This window comes from Mytilus californianus, unplaced genomic scaffold (assembly GCF_021869535.1).
Source record: "Mytilus californianus isolate M0D057914Y unplaced genomic scaffold, xbMytCali1.0.p SCAF_5, whole genome shotgun sequence".
In the NCBI taxonomy this organism is placed as follows: domain Eukaryota; kingdom Metazoa; phylum Mollusca; class Bivalvia; order Mytilida; family Mytilidae; genus Mytilus; species Mytilus californianus.
The window spans coordinates 72,715,172-72,736,045 of record NW_026262701.1 but is presented as its reverse complement, the minus strand read 5'-3'; the positions used below and the strand labels follow the sequence as shown (position 1 = coordinate 72,736,045).

The window sequence follows — 20,874 nt, the reverse complement described above, 5'->3', positions numbered from 1 at the left end:
CCCCCGCTGCAGGCCATCTTGGATGATAGATCGGCAACAAAGTGACAACTCATGGTCAGCACCTCATAAAGAACATTCATGCCATGTTTGATTCCATTCCATTCAGTGGTTATCTAGAAGAAGTTCAAAATGTAAAAAGTTAACAACGGGAACGGACGACGACGACGCCAAGTGATGAGAAAAGCTCACTTGGCCTTTTGAGCCAGGTGAGCTAAAAAAGGACATGCACACAGAGTGGTATTCATTGAAACAAAACATGAAAATAATTTGGCTCCATTTAGGGATATTGCAAGTGTATATACATTTTGTAAGTTTAAGGCCGTGATTTTTGAACAAATACAATTCTAAAACCTTCGAAAGTGTGAAAATGGACAGTTTTAAACAATTTTCCAACAACTAAAATTCCATAACTCTGCATCTTATATAAAAATTAATAGGGGATGATACTCTGGCTTGCATATCATATAAAGTTATAAAGGAAGATAACTAAGGAACGGTAAAATTTATACTACTAAAATTATAACTTGATCTGATTTTGTGGTAAAAAGTATTGCGTTAAAGTTAATAAAATTTGGTTGAGGCAAACTTAATTTAGAGGACGGAAACGAAAAATTCATCATTTTTTCCATCTGTAAAGGACATAACTCTAGAACAGTAAAAGTGACACCACCAAAATTCAAACTGTTTTTTGTGGTAATAAGCATTGTGTGCAAATTTCATAACATTTGATTGAGGCAAACTAAAGTTAAAGATAGAGAGCGGGAAACCAAAAATTCAGCAATTTTTCCATTTGTAAAGGGGCATAACTCTAGAACGGTAACACTGACACCACCAAAATTCACACTTGATCTGAGTATTGTGGTAATAAGCTTTTGTAAAAGTTTTATAACATTTGGTTGAGGCAAACTAAATTAGAGAACAAAAACCAATGACTTTGGGACAGACGGACAGATGGTCAAGGGTTGACCCACTATCACATGGCTATGGGTCATAAAAATGAAAAGGGAGTTTATGTCAATATATAAAATCAATTCACCAAAGTTTCATAAAAATTGGTGAAAGCATTCTTGAGACTATCCAAAGTCTCAATATACAACAAAAACTTAAATCAGGTTTTTTTTTTAAATTGAAAGGGAAATTATCATGATTATGTTAATTGGCAATATTAATAAATGCCTGCAATAATTTCTGAAATTTACAGTATATAGGCTTTTAACCCCATCATATTTTTGCACCTGTCCCAAGTCAGGAGCCTATTGCATTTGTCAGTTTTGTATGATTTTTAATTTTAGTTTCTTTTATATATTTCGGAGTTTAGTATGACGTCCATTATCACTGAACTAGTATACATTTTTGTTTAGGAGCCAGCTGAAGCACGCCTAAGGTTGTGGGATTTTCTCGCTGCATTGAAGTCACATTGGTGACCTTCGACTGTTATCTGCTCTTTGGGCGGGTTGTTGTCTCTCTGACACATTCCCCATTTCTATTTTCAATTTTATTTTAAATTCTATTATCAATGTTAGGCTTCTTGTTGATTTGTTTTACATTTGTCATTTCGAGGCCTTTTATTATATTTACAGCTTTCTATATGCATAGGTGGTTGAGGACAGGATCCTGTTTTGAGCCCCCCCCCCCCCCCCATAGTCCCTCCCCTTATTATCGTAAATCTTAGATTTTTCAATATATATCACTTATTTGTACAATATATATACTAATATACCATATTTTTATTTTAAATTATATTATAAATGTTCGGCTTCTTGTTGATTTGTTTTACATTTGTCATTTCGAGGCCTTTTATTATATTTACAGCTTTCAATATGCATAGGTGTTTGAGGACAGGATCCTGTTTTGAGCCCCCCCCCCCCTTCCTCCCATAGTCCCTCCCCCTTATTATCATAAATCTTAGATTTTTCAATATACATGTATATCACTTATTTGTACCATATATATACTAATAATTCTTATATGATTTGCATATCTATAAATACTTGAAACGGATTGGTCAGTTAGAACTTTTTCCCTTGGTTTACACTTCGATAAATTCCGAATCTACTTTCGTAACCTTCACTGTGATCTATTCATGCGCGATGTACATGCATGCAGGGATCCCGGGATTTTAAGCAAATTGAGTTTGAAAAACAAATTCATAACTGTTGTTTCTATTCTAATGCATATATTACAAAAAGAAATATTGCACTAAAGCTTTGAAAATGTATAAAATTAAAATTAAATAAAATTCCGAGAAATTTCACGAATGATCTTAGCGAATTAACCTCTTGGCAAAACATGACGTCATACGAATGAAAACTTTCAAGCTAAAGATTATCCCGTTACTTGTACGCTTCGAATTCGGATAATATCTCATTAAAATGAAGTTTTTGAGGTAGGTGCTATTTCATTTTAGATTTTGTTGCATTTATCGAACATTTAACATTTATTGATTTTAGAAAGTCAATATGGCGGTTAACTCCTTAGTTAAGACATGTCAATTGTGCATTTCATGGTAAAAGCCATTTAAAAAAAGATGTTAATTAAAAATCGTGAATGTTTGGCTTAAGAATTATATTCTTCTGACTTTTATTCAGTTTGTGAGTTAATCGCCCCGGTTTACACATCAATAACCTCTAGAAAAAATGTGTTTAATCCTATAATATACCATATTTTTACTCTTAACATGCATGTTTACTATCAACGTGAATCTCGACTCCTGTCCTCAAGCACCTATGTCTATATGGTGTGAATTTTGCTCATTGTTGATGGTCGTACGGTTATCTATAGCTCAGCGAAGCAACATCACAACTGTTACCAAGTTTTGAAGTCAGAGGACTATATTCATCTTTCCAATTTTCGGATCATTTGTTGATTTTTCATGAATATGTGCCATTCCAATATGAAATAGCTATATCATGTATATATTAAAAAAACCTTTAAACTAGGATACTCATTTGGGGAACTAATGATTTGTTGGTTTTTCCCTAGTCCAAATAATTATGACGTCTGGCAAGGCTATTTTTTTTCTGGGACGCCTAAATAGCCTTGCAAGACGTCATAATTATTTGGACTAAGGTTTTCCCCACCATCGACATCGTCCTGTGGACGAAACGAGTTTGGCGCATTAACAAAAAGATCATGTCTGTAGTGACAAGTTAGTGTGTGTGCTTACCAATATTTGAATTTTATGAGCCTTCTTTTTGAATACTTATTTCATTTTTTGGTACAATACTGACGTCGAGTGCTGTTGTTGTTGTGCTGTTTATTTTTTACAAAAGCGATCAAGTAATGCAGGGGAAGGAAACTTACTTAAAAGACCAAAATGAGCCGCAACTAATGGTACATACATATTTTACTATGCAGTCAGTATCCCAATATACATGTATATACTCTTAGACTCATTTCACAGAAAAATCGTACAAGTGAAAATACTCGTTAGTCATGAACATTTAAGATCACTTAAAATTTAGATTTTATAACTTAAATTACGAAAGATGATAATTTGTCAAATAAATAAGCCCTTGTAACCAGGTGCTAAAAAAAACAGTTAAAAGTGCCGGGATCTGACAGAGCTTTCAAGAGCTATTTCTGTTACTGTGAGTTTTTTTTATATATTTATCACAAAAAGCTAATGCTAATTTCTTTTCTCTTCATATGAAGCCCCCACCCCTCCTCCAGCTTATCTGATTAATTTACGATCACTCTGAGTAAAGAAATTAAGTCACAATTGCTTATATAAGGTATTTTAAATTCTGGTTGATACTGAGTTGTTTCATCACCAATCATACTACATCTCCTTATTTTTTTTTTACAATAAAGCTATATTTAGATGCGGTATAGTGATGAATGTGTAAACATGCAGCATGCTTGTAAATAATTGTTAAAATACAGCACAAAAGATGCATAATATATCAAACTCGAGTCAACGCCATGTCAAAATCTAAAAAAAACAACAAAAAAAACCCCGACCAAATGACAAATAGTCTATTAAAACAACTATAGCATACCAAAATTATTAAATTTGTAAAGACTTGCATGCAACTAGGCCTATACAGTAGCTCTACGTTCTTATAGATCTCATAACATTACGATTAAAAGTCAGATTGTGTGTGTGTAAGTTTATTAGAATATTGAACGAGACACGTCCTAATCAGGTAAAATCCAAAATAACAATTTACAAATTCAGATCCACTGCCTGTTGTATATTGCTTACATGATTGTATATTGCCAAACGAATAGATATGTTTGGTACGGGATGGCGGCTTCGAAGCGGAGACAAAAAGGCCCAGATAAATGAAAATGTAGAATTTTGTTGTTGAGAATTTTTTTTTAAAGAACTAGATTCATATCTCAGAATTTGAATATAGCATCTCGTTTTCTTTAGATAAATTGTTAGCTATTACTGGCTATAATAATTACCCCCTTATAAGTATTCGCAAAACATGAAGTTAATGATCAATGAATATGAAAACATTTTATAAAGTATAAATATTGGTAAACGGACAGCAAGTCATAGGATTATTATTGTTCGAATAAATTAGTTAACAATAACTGTTGAAAGGTTATGAGAGAAAAATCTGGATGAATTTATTTTTAATAGAATGATTTATTTTACAGTAAAGGCTTCATATTTTTAATCATTTATTTGTAAAAGAAAGGTGACATGTTAAACACCATGGAGCCAGTAAATTAACATACTACTATGATGGATTTTTTTCTTTACAATCATTGATCATTATTAATATTTAAGAATAAATTTTGTTTACAAATTCGTTTTAATAAATAATGGTCCAAGAAAAAAACTTTTTGAAAATTAGTCTGTTAGTTTCCAAAGAAAAAAATATCTTAAAAATTGAACTGTGAGTTTTCAATCGTTACGTTTTGTTATACTTTTTTAGTGTTAATCTCAGCAAAGACAAATTTGGTGATAAAAATAGATTTGTTGGTCTTTAAAAAAAACAAACATACGTCATAATGTAATCTTATAAAAAAGAGGGGGCGATGGAAGAAATTCAATATTGATCCTTCAAGGGACAAGTGAACGTGGGAGATATTCATTCCCTACTGTAAAATATTGAGTTTTTGGTTGATTAATGTCGGGTGTGTCTGACGTACCGAATAATATATGATAGGTACATGTAGGTCTTGTAATTGAGACCGCCCGTGATACGGTCGGAAAATTTCGACTGCCAAGGAAAAAAGAGGGACAGAAAATTGGCCTCATACCAAGCTACTTACAGTCCACTCGAAGAGTTGTTGCAAGGATTCAATGTCCCCATTCGGACGTGGCTGAGCACAGCCCAATGGACGTTCCACTATCATTACTGCTAAGGATTTATTGCCGGTCAGAAGAAGACCTGTAACGACGCTATTTCTATAGTTACTCTAGTTCGCTAACGAATTCGCTTCTTGTTCCATTGAATATGTTTATTTAGGAAAGAGTTATCTAATATATATGTATATATATATAGGGGAAAAAATAAGGCTGAAAATGCACCAAATATTTATATTCAATATGAATATTCACATTTTGTCTATTACAACAACCAATTGTTCAAAAATTGTTGTAATAGACAAAATGTGAATATAAATATTTGGTGCATTTTCAACCTTATTTTTTTTCCCTATTTTATGCACAGCGTGGACAAAATTTAAAACTTTTTAATATATATATTTTTTTTTTCTTGAACTACTATAAATAAAGTAGTTCATTTTAGAATGTATTCTTTAAAGGTTAAGAAAACAATAAGTTAAAATGGCTGGTAAATACATGGCTTCATGGCTAATACCAAAAAGGTATAGCTAATTTCCCGTTTATTTTTTTTCGTTGTTTGGTTCACATGTTCAAATATAATAAATTGATGAATTTAATAATTTATTGATATCCTTAATCTTTGTTAATATATTTACTTCAGTAGAAAAGAAAGTTAATCTTCTCATCTGGACTTTAATCTGCATATCTATTATCTATTTTGGGATTGAAAAAAATATCTTTAAAAAATGCGGTTTCGAGCCTATTTCTTTATTTTAATTTGGTTACACGTTCAGCAATAACTGATACAAATATGATATATTACCAATGATAAGGCCATATATTTGAAGCTGTTCAAAATTTTGTACATTATAGCTGGGACTATTATACTAAAAAAATAGTTAGTATAATAGTCCCAGATTATAGGTACGTGTATCAGATTGGACATTTTTTTTAATTGTTCTATTATATAAATAATGTTACTATAAGTTATCTCAGGTCTAAACAAAATGTTACTATGAGTTTTGTTTGATAACTTTTTGTTTAATTCAGTTAAAAGTTTGGTTTTTTTTATAAGAAAAGTTCTGCTAAAAAGTTTATGATGATCTCTTTTTTTCAGCATAACAAACGGATACTCTTTAATGTACACTAGATGGACTTTCCTCTGTTCCGATGAAGGCAGTGCACGTCTTTCATTTAAAAGATTAAATCGTAGTTTTGCAACAGACGGCGGCACATCGGGCATTGACTTACCATTTTATAATTTGTAACAATTATGATTAACCATATATTTATGAGTTATAACAAAATTATGTTTTATACATCTTTATTTATGTTGATCGAGCTTTGAGAATGATATGAAAATAATAAAATATATATTACAAATTTTTTTTTATCTCAGGTCTAGTTATCTAGTATAAAATATATCCACTGGAAATAAGCCCTTTAAAACACAAATCCCCGTTTATTCATTGCGAAGTTTATTTGCTAGTGTTTTTTTAATCCTTGTTTTTTAATGATTTTATTATATTATCTTTTTTGTGAAAATTTTGAGTGGTTGAACATGAAATGGACACCGATGCTACAAAAAAAATTTGTTTAATGTCATCTGTTGCAATATATACTATGTATTACACGTGGACAGGATGTTTCCCAGAAAATAAAGGTATTCAAAATAAGTTATACACACCCCAAGGGTACACGCCACTGTCATATGGAAAATTACTGGTTCACCAGTAAACTGGTAATCAGCCATGCAACTAATCAGTTGACTGACCATGCCACTACAATTTGAAAAGTTTGTCGTTAAATCAAAATGAAATATTTATTTTAATTTAAAATTGAACAACTAAAAGGATTTATCATAATTATGAAAGGAAATAATTCAACAAAATCCCCAAAAGATTATATATTTTTTAATTTTTTTCCGGGGAAAATAGAAAACTGTATCAGAGACATATATATATATATATATAAAGGGTCCCATCAAGGATTTTATAGAAATCCTTGGTCTCATGAAATGGATCTCACACAGACATGCATAATTGAAATTTATACATTTATTGATTCTATGATTTCTTGAGAAATCAGGAGCGAAATATAACAAATATTTAGTTTTGATATGTAATTAAATTTACCTTTCCTCGCTATAATTCATTTGACATAATATTGGGGGATTTAAGGGTTTGTCCGTGCAACGTTAGTATTTCACGTGACTTATTTTCGCGCTTAGCCTTGAAGCTCATTATTCAGACTGTTTCAGACAAGATGATGAAAATAACGTGCAAGGCACTTTTTTTACGATCATCGTGAAGTGCACTCTCCCCTCTTCAAGAATTGTATATTTGTAAATCCTCGTCCTTTTTAAAATTACCACACTCTTTGTGATTACCGTTATGCTATTATGCTAACAGTAACCCGGGACTTGATTTACATGTAATATCAGGGGCGATTCTAGCCAGGATAAAGGGGGTCCAAATATATGTCTTCATTAAATGCAATGATCGTTCACAAAAAGGGGAGTCAAACCCGCGGATCCCATCCCCCTTCGATCCGCCACTGATTGTGAATATAAATATAATTGTTACTTAAAAGTCATAGACTAGTACTAGCTCCGAGCACCTGTTTTGGGATATATACAGCTAATTAACCGTAAATAACTGCGAGATAATGAATAACAAGTTGATAATTGTCTATTCTCTGCTAATTAATGTACCTGCAATTCACCCTGATTCATTTGTGAGACCACCGACACTAATAATCTTACCTCAAAGTTAGAGGTTCTCCGTTACTGGGAACTTCATATCGGATCGGATCAATTTATTGGTTCCATTCCCCCTAGTAATAATGATCCATTTGCAGTGACGATGACATTCAAAGGTATGGGTCAGGTATACTCATTACTGTTGATTTTGCATGATAACATACATGTTATGTTAACTCACTTCTCATTCCTACGGCGTCAGAGAGAAAAAAAAGCCTTGCAATGCGTCATAATTATTTGGACTACTTCCATATTATGTCTTTCAAAAAAACACCAAACAATAATTTATTTCACTGATAGAGATTGGGCTGACGAGACATTTCAGCATGTGAAATCTTAATTGTTAGTCCAAGTACACAGTTATCATCCATTGATTTTCATTTTTTACATAAAGATTCCCTAGTGTGGACCATGTATTACTTCAAAATTTATTTATTTATATTTTTTATGCATAAAAAGTAAGTACAATGAAGTAGGGGGATGAAATTATTTTATTTTAGTTTGAGAATCACTCATACTTCTTGTATGATGTCACCTTAGCCTACAAATTACCAAAAAGAAACACTTTTTTATTTCCTCTAGCTTATGTGTATGCCTTTTCATATACATGTAAAAATGTGTTACTGCCTATATTGACCTTAAATGTTATTCAGTCTTCCATGGCCTAATGGGACCTTGTTCTACTCATGTGGTATGCTATAAGCAGATAAGTAACTTTCTTTCCTTTTGAAATAGAAATAATTTTTTAAATATACATGAAGAATTTTTATATTAGACGCCTCAACCCCCACCCCCCCCCCCCCCACCCCCACCACCACCTTAATTTTGAAATCTCTATTTTTAGGCATAGGCTCATATAAATTCGACTTTTGAAGAATTGAAATAAATCTGAGACAGCAAATGAGTATTCAGCTGCTTTACATTAGAATACATTATGTACATACATGTGACATACATAATTATATATATATTAATAGTTATAAAGACATTTAAAAAGCAATTTTTTGCAATATTTAAATTATGTAGGCCCAAATCTTGGTAGTTAAACGTTAAACTTTAAACGGCAAAAAATTAACACCCAAAGTTCAAACTTATCAGTCAGAGGTACTACTTAAACAAGTGATTTCAGAATCACTCCCTCGAGTGATTTTGGCTGTGAAATATTAAAAATTTTCACACAGACTTTTTAAAATCACTGAAACAAGTAATTTTAGAAGTTAAAATATAATCACTTTAATAAGTATTTATAACATTTTCTTGATATTTTTCCCACAAGCTTGATTTTTTTGTTGGTAAAAAGACAACAATTCCATTGAAAAAACAACTATGTATATGCAGAAATTGTCTTTTGCTTGATAAGCCTGACACTTTTACAGTTTTTTTAAAATATGCAAAAACTGGAATAGTTTGTAGATCCGGTCATAACCTTGAAGTAGATCATTCTAACTCTAAAGAAAACCAATCAGGTTACCTAATATTGTTGATCTTTGTCTGATAGTAAGAGTAGTTAATGAATTTTTGATTACAGAAAAATTCCCAAGGGTACTTTTAAAAGCTTTAGGCACTAACTTACTGCCCAAGCACACTGGTGAAATTAATATACACAGAAAAAGGGATAATTGATTTATGTAGGAAAATTATTATATTATAGAAAAGATTGTGAAAATATGGAAAATCAATGAAATTAGCATTTGAAGATCAAAGAAAACATTAAAATCACTTAAAGGTGATAACTGAATTTATCAAATCACTGAAATAAGTGATGATGAAATCACTTGTTAAAGTAGCACCCCTGACTGCTTATAGTCTTTAATGTATATATGCTATTGCCATGAAACTAGGTAAACTGTCTTATAATTCCCTAATCTTAGTTCATGCCAAGTCTGATTAAAATTAGTATTTATACTCTATAAGGTCTCTAGTGTGGATATAGTGTATAACTGGTCCAAGGACACAGTTATCGTCCTTTGGTTTTCGTTGTCTACGAATATAGTCCCTAGTGTGAACAGTGTATAACTTGCATTTTTTTTTGATACACTTTCACAATTTATTTCCTGATATTTTATGCATGAAATATTAAGTAAGGGGATGAAATTACATGTTAAAAAAAATTGGGTGCTGAATCTTTATGTTAAGTAGTGATTTGGTCCAGTTAAAAAAGGTCAAAAATTAGAATGTCTGAAGCTGTCAAACTGAATTTTAGCCCCCCTTAACACAGAATTGTCAATATTTTGAGTTAGAGCTGGTAGAAGTTTCTATAATTTTGATATTATTTGTATCAATAGTAGTACACTACACTGTAAAAATCTTTTTGAGATAGAGCAGGTGCAATTTTTTTAATTTGAATTTATTGTCTAAAAGAAATGCACTACGAAATAACTGTGTTCTCGGGCCTAAGAGATGAATTCCTTAAATGTAGATTTTGTACTTTGGCAACTTTCCTGAATGATTTGTTGGTTTCAATTTGTCAAACTCAATAAAAGTAAAGGATTTACATCTTTGTTTGACAGAAGTTCTGTTAAAATGTCCCATTTTGGCATTATACGGCTAAAATAAGCATTTTAAAGCAGTTTCCATTTTATGCCTAAGAGCCATGCTGACTTTCTATCTGACAGCTTTTTATGTTCCTGATATTTGTGTTTCTATGCTTAAATCAAATAGCATGTTTAATCTTGGGTTTTGTTTTGCACTATTCTGTAATGATTTTAGTATTTTTTTTCTCTGACTAATTTTTTTCTAACAGATGTGTAGTTTAAAAAAATACGTTCTTTATTTGATTCTTTTCATATTTTGTTTTCAGATCTTTGAATGAAATATTTTGTTCCTATTTTCTTGATTTCATAATTGTAATTTTTCTGTATCATCTATTGCATTTCAAGAAAGTTTTGTTGTTCCTCGAATTTTCAGGTAACAAATCTTTAGTGCCTCTATACACATATTCAAGCAAACAAAGTTTTGAACATTTCTCCCATTCAGTTCGTTTAGGTTTGAAACTTTTGTTATGATTTTCTGTTAATATATATGGGACCTCGATGGCTAAGTGTTCTAAGTGATTGAACTACTGTATAACTGGCGTGTCAACACTGAGGTTGTGAGTTCGAATCCTGTATGTGACAGATACGCTCGACTTCAATCTTTATTGACTAGGTTTGTCAATTTTCCTTCAGAAGGTCGGTGGTTCTCTCCGTGCACTTTTGCTTCCTCCCCGAATAAAAAACTGACCCCCACAAAATATGAAAGTTGCGTTAAAACACCAAGCAATCAACCAACCAATCAGTTGGTATGCATATTTTTTACGCCGAGAGATCATTTTTTGTTAATTGGATTGTTTTAACTTAAAATCAAATTGTGGACATCATCATGGTATGTGTTAACAAATTGAGTCCTTTCTTCAATGATATAGATTAATGGCGATACTTTTCCTTTCTACTTAATATCTATTTGAAAATTTTCCTCCAATAACACAGAGAAGTCTTTTCCTTCTAAAGATGGAAAATTTTCAATACTACCTGAAAAACAAAGAATAAAAAAAAATATTCTATTAAAATATTTTATGTTTATCAAATGCATAGCTGTCACAGCTATTTGTGTGGGTTTGTATATACGAGAAATGTAAATATGCTATATATACTTACTGGAGGTGTGATGAGATGATTGAAGCTATTAATTTTCACCTTGATAGTATTTATGTGCATTTCGGCAATAAAGTCTATCGACAGGTTGTAGGTATTCCTGTGGGCACCAATTGCATCCCTTTAATATCAGACTTGTTCTTGTACTGTTATGAATCACAGTTTATGACAAAACTCAGTAAAGACCTGTCTAAATTGCATTTAATTGATAAATTCAACAACACTTACCGTTATCTTGATGAAATTGTTTCTTAAATAATCACGAATTTTCTAAATATACTGCCGAAATTTACACAAAGGAATATACTTTAAATAAATGAAATATAAACGGTAATAACTGTCCTTTCCTAAATTTAGACAATTCAGTTTTACACAGGAAAAATTTACGACAAAAGGGACGATTTTTGTTCCCTATTGTTAATTTTCCTTTTTTTGATGGTGATGTTCCTTTGGCACCATCTTACAGTGTTTATATATAACAACTCGTGCGCTATGCCCGTGACTTGGGTTTTGGATTTTAATAAACGTAATCTATGTGTTACTGGTAAATTATTAAGTCAGGGATCTCGTTACCACAAATGACATAAATAAAGGTAATAGTAGTATACCGCTGTTCAATAGTCATAAATCGATTTAACTTAAACAAAACCGGGTCACAAACCAAAACCGAGGGAAACACATCAACTAGAAGTGGAAAACGACGGAACAACAGAAACACTGAACTGCTACAAAAACAAACGCCAACATACATAGAAACGGGACTTTTTGAAACAGTTCAATTGCCATATTCCTGACTTGGTACAGGACATTTTAAGGAAAAATGGTGGGTTGAACCTGGTTTTATGGCTAGCCAAACCTCCCGCTTATATGGCAATGTTAAAAATACTGCTAAAATGACAATAGTATGTGACAGGAATACAGTACAAATAAATGCAAGAACACTCAGGACAGAAAAATACATAAATTAATAATATAATAGTACATTTAAACATGTAAACCACAGAATAACAACGAACACCTAAAATTAATTAACGACAGTATACAAGTACAGCACAATAGAATTATGAATTGTGCGTCACTTTAATGTATCAACGCCTCAAAAAGTGACGTCACAGGTAAATTTCTAAAAATAGAATTATTTTCAAAATGTGATATTTGAATACCCACAACATTCATGCATTTATTTAAATAAGAATCAAGAGATTTTTTTCTCCAGATTTTCCCCGTTTACATCAATGTTTACAATACGACGAAAGAGCGTCTTTTGTGACCTGACAACACTGTTTCCAATCTATTTCAGATGGAGAACGATATTTTGGTACTTTTTTCAAAAAGGTTTTAACCTCTCGATCTCGAACGATATTGAGGTCCCAATAATAACATGGCCATAGGGATCATATCTAAAATTCGACGATTCATAGTTTCAAGTTAGAGGAGTATTATTTTCTACATTGACGTCTGCTGTTACGGATGTATAAATAAAAATTAAACTTCTGCTGTTTTTTTTTGAATGTATACGAAGTAATAGGTGGTTCTGTGTTATAAAAATAGGGAAGTATAAAGTTCTGAATGGTAGAGTCATTAAATATAATCGATTAGTTGATGAAATCAATACCTCTGTTAATATATTTAATTTTCAGAAAGTGCCTCTGTTAATATTTTTAATTCTCAGAAAAGCCCAACTTTCATGTCTGGTCATGGCATATTGTCATTTGACTCATATTTCAAATATTTTCGCACTATTCGAACACGATGAGATCGAGCGTTGTCATCCTTAAAGATAGGTCTATCGGACAAACCCAGACCATCAAAATGTGACGATACAGTCCTATCAAGATTAGCATTAAGGTGTCGTCAATAATATGAAGATCTGACATACGGTCATTCGAGTAGCCTCTTCATATTGTTTGGCCACCGCCCTTCATACGCGTTTGTTCCAAAAACATTCTTGTCCGTAGAGGCCGTAATTTTCTCTTTCAAAACACAAATTCTACTGTTAACCCGTTTTGACTCTCATCTGACCAATGTATTCTTCTCCAGTAGCGAATAGTCCATTGTTGATAGTTTCCAGCCCACTGCATTTATTCCCTAAGACACCTTACAATAAGGTCTGATAATTTGATTGGTCGATGAGCCCAAAGGCAAAATATTTGTCATGTTTAAATGGAAGGACACAGTTTATTAAAGGTGAACGACCAGGATCCCTTCTAACTTTTACAAAACAGGGACCGGTTGCAACTGTATTAGGCTTCGTATACTAGCAATATGGAATAAGAATCCGACTTCCATTGCCGATTTAAGCTAAATTGTACAATCTCTTCTGTTTAGCAGTGGAAAAGGTGTTTGATAATTGGAAAATTTTGATATCCCAGATTATTAGAAAATTAATTTCTAATTTGCATCTTAATTTCGATTTTGTACACACTAAAATTCTTGCTTTGTTTAGAACAAAAAATCCGTCGGGTGAATATAATACAGTGAAAAACTTGAAAATAGGATGTTTAACGCAAATATGATCTCTACACCTCCTTGACTTATTTCAATATGAATTGAGTGCAATTTCATGTGAGGATAATATACTGTTAATTTCCAGGACACAGTGACAAAACATAAATTAAAATAAATCATGAACAATAATAAAAAGTCTATGCAAAGCCAAAGGGATCAAACATATTATCTTGTAATTCTTACATTGTAAGTCTGCAAATCCGTAATTTCAAAATTCCAATATTCCAATTCTGAGTTTTGACAGGGAAAATGTGTCATGAAAGTTCAACAGTGATCTTGGAACTCTGCAACCACGTGATGCGACATTCTTGTACTCCATTCAGTCATATACTGCATTACATCTTTGTAACATGAATACTAATTTTTCCTAAATTTTTCGAGAGATTAGACTATTCTTATTTAACAAGGTGTGCATTACGAATTACGAAGCTTTTTATCCTATTGGACTGTTCTATCCACACGTTGGCCGCTTGGCATAGGAGAGCATAGAATGGGAGGAGCTTAAACAAGTGTATTAAATTAGATCACTATGATAGAGGCGAAGGATACCAAAGGGACATTCAAACTCATAAGTCGAAAATAAACTCATAACGCCATGAGTAATAAAGAAAAAAAGACAAGTTGGCAAGAAACAGTGCACAAAACAACATAGAAAAACCAAAGACTGAGCAACTATTATGATGGAGATAAATTAAGAAAAGCGTGTCAGACACGCGAAATTAAGAACGTTATTTTGAATTTACAAGCACTTTGTTGCTACCACTGCTGGTTGACTGTTAGTCCCCGAGGGTATCATGAACTAAGTAGTCATTGCTTTGGTATTGGCGCAAATCAATACACGGTCTGTAACATAAAAGACTCTAATATACTGTTATCGAACCAAATCTCGAATGACCTTTGAAACGCTTCTACCAGATACGAGTCACTTATTGTCTTTGTTTTGTCAATTTTTAGTTCCAATCACTATGGTAACAATTTCAAGTGCACAAGTAGATGAAAATCCAGTGAAGGTTATAAAAGGAAACTCTAAAGAGTTTACATGTAGAACTGATTCCGGTCGACCTCCTGCTACAATACAATGGTATCTTTCAAATGTGAACATTACATATTCTGCTACAAATCAATCTAACGAATGTGCTAGAGACTGTTCTGACGAAAAAACAATATCATCGAGTCAATTCATATACAAAGGGAATACAGATGATCTCGGTAAAACTATATACTGCACGGCTTTAAATATAGAGGGATATAGAGTAAGGTCCAAGAACAAAACAATCGATATATTATGTAAGTATATTTTAAACCGATATACTGACGGACTTTTAAAATGCAACACTAGATTTTTCTCTTTTGCACTTTGAAAGTACAATTTTTTTTCTTTCCTTAGTAGCAATATTCCATAAGTTACTTCTTAATGAGTTTTACCTTCCGCATCTAGTTCGATATGTACATGCACAGTTTGCATTTACCGAAATATTTTCATAAGCATAAATACATAAAATAACATCAGCGAAACCTTTATCATGATTTAAAAAAAATAAAGGATTCATTTGGCGCCTTCGAATATGTTTTCTTAAAAACTTTACCAGGTACGCTCAAAACCGAATTTGAAAGGCTGGAAGGTAAACATATGTAAAATAATATATATATATATATATATATAAGTACGTCTGAACCAGTGACAACTCTACGACAGATTTTATCCACCGGATCACCAGTGATGGTGATACAAGACTGAAAACACATTCTGTATATATAATTCGTCTGAATAACAGCCCAACAATATTAGATCTGTAAATTTGCGCATGCAATTTTTTGTTCTTCCCTGGCCGTGATTCGAACTCATGCTACTGAGATATCATGGTATCAAATCGCCTTTCACAATGCCCGGCGCGCTAGACCACTCGACCACCTAGGCTTGATAAAAAATCAAGCTTTCGGTGGCCGGGTGTTACCTTTCCTCATCAGTTTTTATCTAGGGTCGTAACACAGTACATGATATATAAGGCATGAAGATGGAATATTGCAGATCAGCTAAATTATCGATCATAGAGGATCTTACAAATATATATATATATATATATATGGCCACAGACCACAATTAAATTCTCTATTAGTTCTTTATAACGTTTTGTTTCATTAAAAAAAAATGCACCGATTCTTTTTGTCAAATAATTTGTGTGTGTAAAGTACAGTACTAGTCCAAACATATATCAAACATTCAGAAAAATCGCTCCCCAGCATCTTACAAATTTAGCCAATACACATCCATACCCCTATGGACAAGTCAAGAGATGTTCCGAAAACTGTAAATATCACCTTTTTGCACCTGGCCTAATCACTCTTTCCATATCAAAATCAGTTAAAATACAACATCCAAAAGTTTATTTCACCTCTCTTCTTTCATTTCCATCCAAAAAAATTTAATAAATAAGTGAGGAAGGGAAAGAAAAAAAAAAGAGAAAAAATACACTCTAATTAAAAGGAACTATATTCGTGGACAACGAAAAGCGGGATCATTAATTGTGGTCTTTGGCCATATGTATACAACCAAAAAGACCGGAAAATAGCCAAAGCCACCTTAGGGCGGCTGTGCTCAATTAATCTGCAACCTTTTTTTCATAATTTCTTTATTTACAAAATGTATTTATGTAATAAATAATGACTTTTATGAATATCAGACAAGAGAGAGGCGAAAGATACTAGAGGGGCATTCAAACTCATAAGTCGAAAGTAAACTGACAACGCCATGCCTAAAAAAGAAAAAGACCAACAGACAAGCAATAGTACACAAACACAACATAAAAAACTAAAGACTGAGCAACACGAACCCCACCAAAAGCTGGGTGTCATCTCAGGTGCTTCGGAAGGGAAAGAAGCTCCTGCTCCACACGTTTCATCCGTTATGTTGCTCATGTTATTACAATTACAATCCCGGTAATAAGTCTTATTCGGTAGGTCACATTCAGGAAAAGGGGACGGGATTGTAGTTAAGACATTAGGAACATATCCGTTATCACGACAACTTGGGAAGTTATACCCCCGGGATGAAATGATGGCATTTGTAATTGTACTTTTTTAATATCATTAGTCAAGGTTTAAAATTGAATTAATATAACACTATTTCACAGTTTTAAACAGATGATTTGCAATAAAAGTGGCGTTTTATTTTAGACTCGCCTACAACACCAGCAATTACCAAGACTCCAACAGGTCCTGTAAATGAAAATACAACGATAACTCTTACATGTATAATAAAGGGAGGTAATCCACTAGCAAACATTACATGGTATTGTAATGGATCAACACAAGTCGATTCAACTGGAACTCTAATGAGTTCTAATGCATCTATTTCTTATATTCAGTTAATAGCGAAAAAATCGTATAATGGATTTGTCTGCAGCTGCACTGGTTCACATCCTGCATGGACGCAACCAAATTCCACAATTCTTGTATTACACATAAGATGTAAGTATATTTTTTGCCATAAAAGTTATCCGACGAAGTTAAAACTACCATACGATAGATTCACATACTTTCTTGCCGGCAAATTTTAATACAAAGCTCCATTCTGAGATACTTAATTTCAGAGTTTTTGAATATTTATACATAGTAGTTGTTAGAGTTTATTCATATACACACGCAATCCAGAAAAATCAATTCAAAACGAAAAAAAGGAATCCAATGTATTAAAAATAACTATACAAATAATATCACTTTTGTAAGAAATGGTAACATAAAAGATTAAACATATGCTGACTGGTGTGTACCTAGAATGAACCTTTGTTAAAAGTGCATAATTATATTTGAGGGGCCTCAGTGGTTATTTTTTTCAAATACAATCTTTTCAAGGAGGCATATTAAAAAAAACCTCTGAGAAACCGAAAGCAGAAGCATAATTTCTTTACACTGATTTATATTAACAATAAAAGTGAGGAATCACAATACGAACTATTTCATTGTAAAATTGGAATGATAATCGGGAAACGCGGTCCAAAGTGGTGGTATGGAGACCCTGCTCTCTGCCAACTTTAAATCGTAGAATTCTCTACGACAAAGTTTTGTTCGAAACGAAGTATAAATGATAGGCAAGACCATATATATGCCCAAACCAGATGGCACAGGTTGGAAAATTCACGGAACTACTGCAACTGAAGTCCAAAGTTGGGGTATGGTGACCATATCCCCTCCGTACTTTAGTTCATAAAAAGTCCTTACGGCAAAACTTTTGACTACACTAGTAACAAATGATAGGCAATTGCCTAACGTTGCCTGGACCAAAAGTCCCAGGTGGGTAAAGTTACGGGACGTCTAAAACTGAAGTCCAAAGTTGGGATAAAATGACTCTACCCCTCTCTACTTTTATTCATAAAAAAGTCCCTACGGCAAAACTTTCGTCCACACTAGGTACAAATAATAGGCAATTGCCTAAGGTTGCCTGGACCAAAAGACTCAGATGGGTAAAGTTACGGAACGTCTACAACTGGGATCCAAAGTTGGAATAAGGTGATCCTACCCCCTCCGTACTTTAATTCATAAAAAAGTCTCGACGACAAAGCTTTTCTCCACACTAGGAACAAATGATAGGCAATTGTCTAAGGTTGCCTGCACCAAAAGACCAAGGTGGATAAAGTTACGGAACGTCTACAACTGAGGTCCAAAGTTGGGATAAAATTACTCTACCGTCTCTCTACTTTAATTCATAAAAAAGTCCCTACGGCAAAGCTTTTGTCCACACTAGGAACAAATGATAGGCAATTGTCTAAGGTTGCCTGCACCAAAAGACCAAGGTGGATAAAGTTACGGAACGTCTACAACTGAGGTCCAAAGTTGGGATAAAATTACTCTACCGTCTCTCTACTTTAATTCATAAAAAAGTCCCTACGGCAAAGCTTTTGTCCACACTAGGAACAAATGATAGGCAATTGTCTAAGGTTGCCTGCACCAAAAGACCAAGGTGGATAAAGTTACGGAACGTCTACAACCGAGGTCCAAAGTTGGGATAAAATTACTCTACCGTCTCTCTACTTTAATTCAAAGCTTTTGTCCACACTAGGTACAAATGATAGGCAATTGCCTATGGTTGCCTCGACCAAAAGACCCAGGTGGGTAAAGTTACGGAACGTCTACAACTGAGGTCCACGAAGTTGGGGTATGGTTACCTTACCCCCTTTCCCTCTTTAATTCCTCAAAATGTTGCGCACCGTACATTGATACATAAAAATAACATAAAATAGTGCTCATGCCTTAAATAAAAAGAAGAACGAACTCCCCTTTTACCAAAAGAAATCAATTACTCAAACAGCTTTGTTTTGAAAGGTATACATTTAAATAGGTTATATACATTGTCTATTCTTTTATCCTTTAATACATCAGATTGTTTAACAAAATATAGAAAATTCTCTGCAAAAACTACAAAATAACTGACGACAATAACTGATAACTAGATCTTATCAAGGTGGTCATTTTTGATATATACAGTTTCTCCCTGTGTACTTTAGTTTCATTTTTGTCATTTACAGTTTTCGTTTCTAATATAGAGTTTTAAAAAAGGGAATATCATAAAAGAAAATGGTAAAGATCATTATTTAAGAGCAAAATCTACTTTAAGGATTCTTCTTACAGTTTTGGGTTGAAATTGGTTGTAGGTAGGTCTTTATTTGGAATTAAAAGCATTTCTGTCCTCGCATATTTTCATTTATAAAGGTTTACAAGATACAAAGCCAATACTTGCATTTAAAATTTGTTTTGAACCCTATGGTCTTTTAAGCATCTATATGGTCTTGTCTATCATTTGTATTTCGAATCGACAAAAACTTTGCCAGAGTGGTTTCTAAGATTTAAAGTTGGCATAGGGTAGGGTATCCATACCCCAACTTTGGACCTCAGTTGCAGAATTTCTGTGAATTAACCCACCTGGGCCATCCGGTCTGGGCAACTTTAGGGCCTTGCCTATTATTTGTACTTAGTATGGACAAAAGTTTTGTCGCAGGGAATTCTAAGATTTAAAGCTGGCAGGGGGTAGGGTCTCCATACCCCAACTTTGGACATCAGTTGCAGATATTCTGTGAATTTACCCTCCTGGGCCATCTGGTCCGGGCTACTTTAGGATGTTCCCTATCATTTGTACTTAGTGTCGACAAAATGTTTGCCATAGAGAATTTTAAGAATTAAAATTGGGATGTGGTAGGGTCTCCATACTCCAAACGTGAACCTCAGCTGTCGAAGTTCCGTAAATTAACCCACCTGGGTCATCTCGTCCGTGAAACTTAAGGACTTTGCCTATCATTTGTACCTTGTGTAGACAAACGTTTTGTTGTAGGGAATTCTAAGATTTAAAGCTTGCAGGAGATAGGGTGTCCATACCCCAATTTTGGACCTCAGTTGAGGCAGTTCCGTGAATTTACCCATCTGAGCCGTCTGGTCCGGGAATCTTCAGGGCCTTGCCTATCATTTGTACCTGGTATGGACAAAAGCTTTGTCGACGGAAAATCGGAAAATTTATAAAAATTAAAGTTCGGAGGGGGTAGGGTCTCCATACCACAATTTTGGACATCAGATGCAGAAGTTCCGTGAATTTACCCACCTTGGCCAACTGGTCCTGGCAACTTCAGGGCCTAACCTACTATGGACAAAAGTTTTGTGGTTAAGCATTTTCTAGGAATTAATGTTTGGAGGGGAAAGGGTCTCTATACCTCAACTTTTGAACTCAGTTGCATGAAGTC

At 33.3% G+C, this 20,874-nt stretch overlaps 1 protein-coding gene across 1 annotated transcript in view; it reads left to right on the top strand.

The window, feature by feature from the left end:
- Nucleotides 1-20,874, top strand: part of LOC127702755 (synaptogenesis protein syg-2-like) — a 47,968-nt gene that overhangs the window by 4,515 nt on the left and 22,579 nt on the right. The window contains exons 2-3 of the mRNA XM_052207059.1: nucleotides 15,104-15,436; nucleotides 17,324-17,617. Coding sequence (XP_052063019.1) covers nucleotides 15,115-15,436; nucleotides 17,324-17,617 — 616 coding nt within the window. The 5' untranslated portion in view covers nucleotides 15,104-15,114. The remainder of the gene's footprint in view (nucleotides 1-15,103; nucleotides 15,437-17,323; nucleotides 17,618-20,874) is intronic.